Source organism: Ursus americanus, chromosome 20 (assembly GCF_024610735.1).
Source record: "Ursus americanus isolate L20-20 chromosome 20, mUrsAme1.1.p, whole genome shotgun sequence".
NCBI classification, from domain to species: domain Eukaryota; kingdom Metazoa; phylum Chordata; class Mammalia; order Carnivora; family Ursidae; genus Ursus; species Ursus americanus.
The window spans coordinates 52,796,332-52,806,111 of NC_142146.1; the positions used below are offsets into that span (position 1 = coordinate 52,796,332).

The window sequence follows — 9,780 nt, forward strand, 5'->3', positions numbered from 1 at the left end:
CTTGATCACCTGGCTCTAGAGGCCATGGGGTTTGATATTCCTGTATCCCACCACACTGTGGCAATTAGAGACAGTTCTTGGCAGACCACCACTCCCAGGACACTGCATAGACAGCAGACTGAAACACACATCCCCTCTTTCTAAGAAAGAGATCTATTTGCTGGTCCCAGGAGCTTTGGCCTGAGTGACAGGCTTCTGGTTTTAAACGTATTTGGGAGCCTACAGAGGGGGGTCTCAGGGAACGAAGGCCAGTGGGTGCAATCTTTGTGCTGTCCCTCTGCCTTGCTCTAGCTCACTGGAATCTCAGAAAAAGGAGCTTATAGCTTTGTTTGGGGCCCTGATTTTTGCTGCTGCTGCCAGGGGATATCTCTCTACTGCCTGGCTCTTGTGGCACTAGCAATCGCCATAAGACTGTAATCAACAGAGAAAGAGTCTTAAACAGCTACCACCCCAAGGGCACAGCAAGAGGCAACAGACCCAGGAGCTCAGTATTGATGTGAAAGAGGCCTATTAGCTTATCACCATAGCTGTAGCCTGAAGGGCAAACTTTTAATTAAACACACATCTAAGGACTGACTGTCAACATTTTCTAAGACCTCAGAGGGCAGGCACTGCCTTCAAACTCTCCCTCTGCCACACTCCGGAGTCCTAACATGTCTTGGAAGGGAGCTCTTGTACATGTCTGGTGTCCTAGTCTTTACATCTGGTGCCCTGGTTTTGTGGCTGCTGCCCAGGAGAAACCTCTTGATCACTTGCTCTGGTGGCCAGGGGGGCTTGCGTTCCTGGGTCCTATGGGACTGTAACAATTGGAAAGACAGTTCTTGGCAGGCTACCATCCTAGGGCCCTATTCTGAATAAACAACAGATGAAATACACCCTTAGCCTCTCTGTGAAAGAGGTCTGTTTGCTTGACCTGGAGCCTTAGGGGCAGACTTCAGATTTGGCACACATCTGTAGGCCACAGAGATGCTCCCAGGGAGTATAGGCCTGGGGATGCCATCTTTGTGCTCTCTCTACATCTCACTGCAGCTCACCCAAATCTCCCAGAAAGGAGATAATACACTTGTCTAGAGCCCCAAATTTTGCTATTGCCACCCAGGGGACATCTGCAGATCACCTGGCTCTGGAGGCCAACAGAGTTTACAACTGCAGGCCCACAGGAATGTATATGTTCGCATACTTTGAAAGCTTCTGCTAAGGGTTTGGCTTCCAATCAGCCTGGATTTATGTTCTGATTATGATGCTCCCCTTTAGTAGGACACTGACTGGTCTTGGCACATCTTCCACTACTGGGAGCTATTAAAAATAAACTACGCTGCTTGGACAATCACAAAGGTTGAGAGACAGCCAGCAGCTAGGGTAGGGTTCACCTACTGCACGAGGCCAACCGTGTAAGACTCAGCAAGGTGGCTGTTGAATCGAACGCGTAGAAACCAGTAGAGAGTAAAAACAAAACGAAGAAACAGAGAAACATGTTCCAAATGAAAGAACAGTATAAAGCCTCAGGGGAAAAAACAAAAACAAAAACAAAATAAACAAAAAAGAAAACCTTAAACAGAGATAAGTAATTTATATAATAAAGAGTTTAAAGTAATGCTTATGAAAGTACTCACTGAACTTGGGAAAAGAATGGATGAGCACAGTGAGAACTTCCAAAAAGAGATGGAAAATATAAAAAAGTTCCAAACAGAGGTCACAGAGCTGAGGAATATAATAAACACATTTAGTTTCTAAGCACACCCCTCATGAGGTAAAACTTTTTCTTCTTTGAGGATTTATTGAATTATTTCTGGGATGCACTGTTAGGAGAATGGATTTATTGATCACCTACTTACCATATTTCTAGAACTGTGGCAATATGGTGGACACATGTGGCCACTGCTCTCAAGGGATTCACAATCTAGTGGAGGAAGAAGACTTCTTGGAAAAGAGTTGTCTGGATTAGCCTAATCTGACACTCTTCTTTTTGCATGGCTAATATCTCTGAGAGCTGCTGTTCTCTTTCACAGACTCAGTAGCCTCTGGGTGCCTTATTTCTAAAGTGCTTTCTCAATCTTGGCAACTTGAGGCAAGGCCCAAGTTGCCCAGATTCCATCTGTGAGGGAGTTAGGAGTTGCTGACCATCAAGGTGGTCATAGGTGTTAATGAAGGAACCTGCAGAAAGATCCAGAAGGGCATAAACCCAGATGCTTAGGAAGTACCAACAATCAAATGAAGTCAAGAGTTACAAACCAGACAGAAACTAGAATGGAGTGGAAGCAGGCTAGAGATACAGGCAAATTCTCTGGAAAACCTGCCTGTTGCATGCAGTGGCCCTTCATTGGCCTTTGGGCAGGTTTGTATCAGGATACAGGGTTGAGGCAGACACCAAATAATAAAAACATGGCTTACCTGTTAGGGTAGCTTTTAGTAGCACATAGAAAATTTAACAGGCTTAAACAAATAGGGGTTCTACTTATCTACTCAAAGTCAGTATGTGACAAGCCAAATCCATCACCTTGCTTTCTTCTCCCTTTCTGCCTTTTGCTGAACCATGAGGAGGGAACACAATGTAATGGAAAGACGGGATCTTGTCCAAATGTCGGGTCTGTCAGTTAGCTCCCATCTTGTTTCCTGAAACTTGTTGAGCATTCCTGGTTGTGAGTAAAAGAAACAACTCAAACTAACTTATTATAAAAAAGAGATTATATTGGATCACCTAACAGAAACATCCAGGGGCTAATGTGCTTCAAGCATATCTAGACCCAGGTAGTCAAGCATCATCAGACATCTCTGTCCTCCTTCTGTAACCTCTGCCCTGGGCATTTTGCTTCATTCTCATGTGGGCTCTCCCAACATTATAGCCATGGGTTGGTGGGTCCCCAAAGAAAAATGAATGCTAGTACGAAATGAAGGAAAAATTAATTAATTATGATGGTAATAGTGTCTTCCTCACATTCCACTTGAGGTAAGGATCGAATGGGAGAATACACATAAAAAGAGCTACATGTGATTAGATGTTATCTCCCAAGATACTCAGACTTCTGTCCTCTTTGATGGTGTCCTTTTTTTCCCATCCCCAAATTCAGCCTTTTTGGGTAATAATGTATTTTGAATTTGTAAAAATTATTCAGTAACATTTAAGAACCAGTAACTTCCAAATAAAAACCCAGATTTCTGACTGTCCTTGATAAGTAGTAAGATCTGGCAACAATCAACTGTGCCAAGATGGGGTTCCCCCTCCCAAGGGGCAGCTGCTGGCCAGTCTGCCCCCAGCCTCGCCCTTGGAGACATCTGGGATCCTTCTCCTGTCTTCACAGCCTCATACCCTACCACTTTTCTCTGGGAACCTCCTCACTTCCAAGGCTTTGCCCAAAGGCCCTTCCTCGCTCTTCTTATCAATCTAAATCCCCTCCATCCTTCAAGGCTAATTAAAGCACCAGGACTCCCTCAAACCTCCTCTAAGCATCCTAGCTCACAGAGCTCGGTCTTCTAGGTAAGGACATCTTGAATGTAAGGACAGCCAGTGACAGCCAGGACTGCACTGGCTGTAAGTCCCCAAGTGGCTGTGAGTGCAGGAGGGAGCCACAGGCACTGTGAAACAGACAGGGATGTATAGAGAGATGGCAGAGGCAGGCGATGACACCGTCCCTGAGATAGAAGACAAACAAGAGTTGGACAGGCAAAAAAATTATTGAAAAATGTATTTGTCATCTACTTTGAAATAAGCCTATTTATAATTCAAAATATAGGAAGACACAAGATGTGCTCCTTTACTGCAGCCAGCCTTTAAAGAATTGTATTGATAGCAAGGCTTAGTTTTAGAAATAAAAATGTCAAGGTGGTTGGTGTTCAGGGTTTACTCTGCAGCCTTAAAGGAGACTTGTGAGTAGGAATTGTGGTACAGCTGGGATAAGAAGGCTGAAAAGTGATGAGGTGCTTCTGCATTTTAATTCCCTCTTTCAGTAAAATAGCATTTGGAGATTGTATTCAGAGAGCTAACAATAGAACAATTCAATCTACAAAGTGGTCAAATGGGAGTAAACAGTGTGTGATGTAAACAGTTTCCCATGATTCAGAGTAATAATAGCATGATTCCACCATTTAAAACATATCCAATGTAACAATTTAGGTAATAGTGATGACTGGCCTCTCATTTTTAACTTCTGAGTTAAAAAAGAATATAGTATATCTTGGTTCTTTAAAGGTGTTACATCGCCCCCTGGTGTTCAATAAACTAAAATGTAAACTCTCAAATGGCTGCTACATTTTCTTTCTATATTTTCTGAATAATCAAGATGATGAGCGAGCAAGAGAGAGAGAGGAACACCTCAATATAAACACGTGGGTATTCCATGCCTTGTTAATGTTTTATATTTTCTAAATGGGCTTTACAATGTCACTTTTTTTAAGCCCTTGATGAGCAGGTTTACAGACTTTAGGTGCCCTCCAGTGGCGGAACTTGTTAGGACTCTGGGAGACCCAAGCACTTCAGATGATGTAGAAATTATTGTTTCCAAAGTTTGCTACTCCTTAATAAAAGGGGTCCCTGAAGAAGCAACAGGACTGACAAAGTCTTACAGAACCTTCTTTGAGATTCTGTTTAAAATCTTTAAACCAAAGTAAATAAAGATGTATTTTGAGCAAGCATTGAATAATAAAACAATAATCACATAAAATCCAAAGCAGGGTCATATCCTGCCTTAATAGGTCTGAAATGTATATATAATTTGCAGTGCTCTTTAAAAAACCCTAGAAGATAGCTACTTTTGCAATTGTATGCAAACCATGAAGATCCCCTCGTAGGGTCTTAGAAGAAACTCCTGGCCTGTAAGGGCCCCTGAAGCTTATGTTTCATAGCTTCAGGGGAAATTGGCCTCTGATTCAAAGGTGTTGTTTAACTGCAGCTTTTGGGCTTTACCTTGAGCATTATAATTCAGAGCCTTAATAACTTAGGGTACACGTGTAAATTTAATAACATGGTAACATTTTTGTGGCCTTTCTATCTTCTGACTACTGAGAATTAATGGTCTTTGAACCATTCTAGCCAAGTGAAAATAAATCAGTTTGTTTATAGAGAAACAACTTTAATTGCCTTGTGTGTGGGAATAGTTATAGAGTGTAGAAGTAATGGAATTAATGCAACTATTTAAAACTATTTTAAAAGGCCGAATCTTGAAAATTGGTCTTCATGTTTGGTTAATTCCCAGAAGAGAATTGTGTTCACTGATCACCTGTGAAAAACTAGATGTTAATCTCAAAGATTAGAAACCAGTCCAGGTAGGGAAAAATTATGTAGCTTTCATAAAGAAGAGCTTTCTATTATACGAACCAGTTGACTTTGTTTTGATACTAATCACAAGAAATAAACAGCTTCCTTGGGTAAAATCTCAAACAGCCACCTAATCATGTGTTATTTTAGTTTTTTGAATAGTTCATAACATTTTCAGTTATTCTGTCCTCTCTGTCTGTTCCTTTATTTACTTATCATTTATTACTTGTTTCCTTCCACGGTATGTAAAAATTCATGACGACAGGGCTCTTGACTGTCTTGTCCCCAGAGCAGGGCCACTGTGTTTGGCCAGGTAGACTACACTGTACAGCATCATGGGGTTCCCTTTGCCTTGAGGTCTGTGCAAATGGCACCCTCTAGAGCTGCATTGCAGTCGCTGTCCAGAGCCTAGGGTGACCTTGGCTCAGAGGAGTCCCTCAACAAGGCTGTATTAGTGCATGAGTAAGTGATATGTCAGCCTATTTATTATTCTTATTTAAAATATAGGATGAGAAGTTGAAAGATTTTACATCCCATAAATCAAAGTGCATTTACACGTGCAAACTAGTTTTACTTTGATGACTTTTTCTGACTAAGATGATTTAGCTTAGTCTGTGACTGTCAGATCAGTTAAATAGAGAAACAGTACAGGTCTTCTGATTTCCGGTGTCACATTCTATGTGTTACATTTTCCCTGTCTCCAAAGCCAATTCCTTCAGACGTTGTGTGCTTTTCTGAGTCCGTGGACTGTAACCAGGTAGTGACAGTGCACGTGCTGTTTTGTTTTGTTTTTCCAGCATTCAGAGAGCCTGGCGTGAGTACCTGCAGCGGCAGGACCCCCTGGAGAAGAGGAGCCCGTCCCCACCCTCTGTGTCCTCAGAGAAGCTGAGCAGCTCTGTCAGCATGAACACCTTCTCAGACAGCAGCACACCCGTGAGTGCCATGTTTCCTTTTTATGGCCTGATTGGCCAATCATTTGATCACCAGGTCTTTGGTTCCTAGAAGGAAATGTCGAGATGTGGGCAGGCCGTTTGTTGTTAGGTGTATCTACGTCGCTTACTTGCTATATTTGAAGCCATGGTGAGGGTTTTGTCATCTGAGAATGAAGGCATGATTCATAAGTACAGGTGTATTTCATCAGGTCTGAGAGAATCGATTGCATTTGACCTCAACCTAAACTGCTCATTTGTGTGTTTGCATTCCTCTGTTACTAAGAATATCTTTTTCCTTTTCTTTATAACAGTGTGTTCCCTTTAGTCTGTGCCTCTGGTAGAGTTTTGTTATGCTAATATGATAGAAGATTAGTTTGGTTATAAGGATTATAAAGAGAACTTTACAGGAAGAATGCAAAGGGGTCACAGAGTCAGGAATTGCAACTCAGATGCCTACAGGGGCCGGGTAAGAAACCCTTGTGGCTAATGTGGGCTAAGCTGTGACTGGCTACTGAAGAACACAGGCCTTACCTAAAGGGGTAGCCCCGCTTGGATCCTGGGCATGTTGCTGTGCAGGGATGCTGGACAGACAGACACTGCCAAATGTGATTTCTCCTCTTAAGGGATGCCAGAAATTCAGATTTTAAAATTTTGGCAACTAGTAAAGAATTTAAAATGTAACTAGACCATGCCTGCTGATCACAATTATCCCAGAGGCCACCTGTTTAAGAACCTGTTTAAGCACACAGTTAAAGAATGGGAACATCTGCTGAAAGTCTTTATTTAAAACAACAACAACAAACAAACATACCAAATGTGGTAGGAAATAAATGATCAAGCAACCGTAATACAGAGTGTTGTGAAAATGGCCATTGTGATCATGTATGATAGTCACTGGAATACACAGAAAGAAGTTGAGAAGAGAAATGAAGTAACTGTACAAGTGTATTATTTTAAAAAAATGTTTCTTGACTACTTTGTAATCATGTTTATTCAGTAGTTAAAAGGCTCCCCAGCGGCCAGAATAAGGTATTCACATTGGGATCAAGCAAAGGTTGCTTTGACATGTTTTCAGATGATTACATTGCATGTTCTTTAATAAATGGTTTTATCTGTTACGGATTCTAAAGAGAGAGCACTAACTTGAGTGCAAATAACAGTGACAGAAGATCTATTTTTAGCAGGCTGAATACTCCCTGAATCTGTGCCTTTTTAAAATAATTTGCGGTGGGGCGTGGGGGCGGGGGGTGGAGAATGACTGTCTGAACTGGTCTTATGATCACTAGAGGGCGCTGATGAGCCACATTGGAAAAAGTCTGTTGCCGTTAAGTGTCTATTTATCTCATGATTTGCAAGTCAAAAATAATATGAAAATTAAGTGTTTAGGATGCCTTTGCTGTGAGTGACAATAGAATTAATTTAATAGGAATTAAATGACCGAATATTTTATTTGAATGGTGGAAACAGTATCAGAAATCGTTTTGCCTGTGAGTTGAAGGTTTGGATTTACTGCTTTTGTAGTTTCTCATAGCCCCAGTTCCTGACAGTATCAACCATTGCTGTGTCCAGTGATACATGATGGTTTTAGTGTTGCTTTAGGGTGATTAACCATTTGACTTTATTGAAATTCTGGAATAATCTATCTTTGTTTTATATTTACCCCACCGTACCACTTAGATTCTGGCACCTGAAGTATCTTTGTGCATAAATGCAGGTTCTTCCCCCATGGGTCATCATATAAATGTGATGTGTAATATCTTTTGCACAGCTTTGCTAACAGTTCTGCCTTATTTAATTTAGCCTGGCCACCGGGTCCCCTGATATTTCTTAGTAGAGCAGATTTCCTCTCTCAAATGTCCCCAGCTATTTGGTTTCCTATAAGGTGTTTCAAAATGAATTGGGAATGGCAGCCTGCTCCACCACGATATCATCATGCCTTACCTCTGTGCTCATGGGGCCAGGATAACTCTCTTCATTGTGTGGAAGGCTGGCTTACTCCTGATTGCCTATAAACAGTGAGAATCAAAACATTTTCAAAAAACATTATTGGAATTAGCTTCAGAAAACAAGCAGACCCGCCCAGAATTCTAGTAGAGGTTATTGATAATAACAACAACTTTGGCATTGATGGTGTCAGTAGCATGACACTAAATATGCAAAGTAAAATATGAAAATACAAGTTGCTGGAACATCACCAGGTCTCTAGTTTGTCAGGCAGGTAAAACATCCAATTCATAACTTTTAAAAACTTTATGCTTCGTTGTTTGGAGCTGTTACATCTAGTTAAGGTTGTTCTATTTCCCATGATCATCACTTTGTTTGGGACCTCTTTCGGAAGATTCATTCTTACATCTGTTGGTGGTCACAGTCCCATGAAAGGAAAGTGACTCTGCTGTACTTTGATCAGCCTACCAGACCGACTGGGTTCATACATACTCTCAGGGAGTTCCAAATAGGAAGACTTGGTGTTACTACTCTCTGATGAATAGACCTCAGATTTATGGAGGGGATAAAGATGAGCCCTGCTCCACCTTGGCTAAGCCTGTCATAAAGAGATGAGTTTTCTCTAGTAACCGGTGAGTCCCTTTGGAACTTCAGGGGTAAAAGTCTTTAGTCCAAGTCAAATGCTCTCAATGAGGTATCTCCCTGGGGGGTTCTCTGGGATCCTAACTCCTACCAGATACCTCCAGCTTGCTGAACTCAGCCCTCTTTCTCTGGGCTTGATCTGTCACTGTTGCTGCCTAGACCATTGTCTGTTTTCTCGAATTTGATCAGCTGCCTGTCTTGTCCCAACTACTAACCCTCTACTGTCCTCTAACACAGCCTCAACTGGAGGCCAGTCTACCCTCGTCTAACCCGTGGACCTTTCCACCTGCTCTGCCTGGCCCATGTCTATAATAACTGAAATTACTGCCCATAGTAGCTGTCTGCCCCAGGCATGTGCTGCATGGGAGGCCAGCAACCCGAGCTGGGTGAGTCCCTGTGCCGAGCTGAGAATGATGCTCTTGCATGCTTTTGCTCTCTTTTGGCTACACATAATGGTTAATATAGTTCTGAGAATATTTCTGCTCTAAAATATATAAGAACAGTAATGTTTCAGTATGAGCTCTCAAAATCATCATCTTAATAAGAGCTGAGCACTTGTTATGTGACAGGCACCTTGCTAATGCCTTCCATGGGTTATTTCACCTAATCCTCTCACTGACCATATGACGGAGGTATATTATTACCTCCATTTTACAGGTGATGAAGATGAGACCTAAAGAGATAACTAACTTGCCTTGAGTTACTCATTGGGCTGGAGCCGTCATGCTTCACTATTCTACTGTATTGTACCACTTGAAAATAAGCCTGCATTTAGACATGGTCAGCCAGAGGAAGAAATAATCCGTGCATCAATGCATTTCTAAGACTGTTCCACAATTTAGTAGGTATAAACAGTGAATGAAATAATTGAAAAAAAAGAATCCTCATTTGATTTTATAAATTGCCTCATTCAGTGCTCTTTGATTAAAACCTCAAACCTCAGCTGCTCAGTGCCAAATTAAAGAGCAACAGGAGGGAAGATATATATGAAATTATGTTAGCAATTTGCAT

General features: G+C 41.6%; 1 protein-coding gene across 1 annotated transcript in view; it reads left to right on the forward strand.

Moving 5' to 3' along the window:
• Window positions 1-8,754, forward strand: part of IQCJ (IQ motif containing J) — a 193,854-nt gene extending 185,100 nt beyond the window's left edge. The window contains exons 4-5 of the mRNA XM_087870330.1: window positions 6,049-6,238; window positions 8,552-8,754. Coding sequence (XP_087726456.1) covers window positions 6,049-6,238; window positions 8,552-8,665 — 304 coding nt within the window. The 3' untranslated portion in view covers window positions 8,666-8,754. The remainder of the gene's footprint in view (window positions 1-6,048; window positions 6,239-8,551) is intronic.
• The last annotated feature ends 1,026 nt before the right edge of the window (window positions 8,755-9,780 follow it).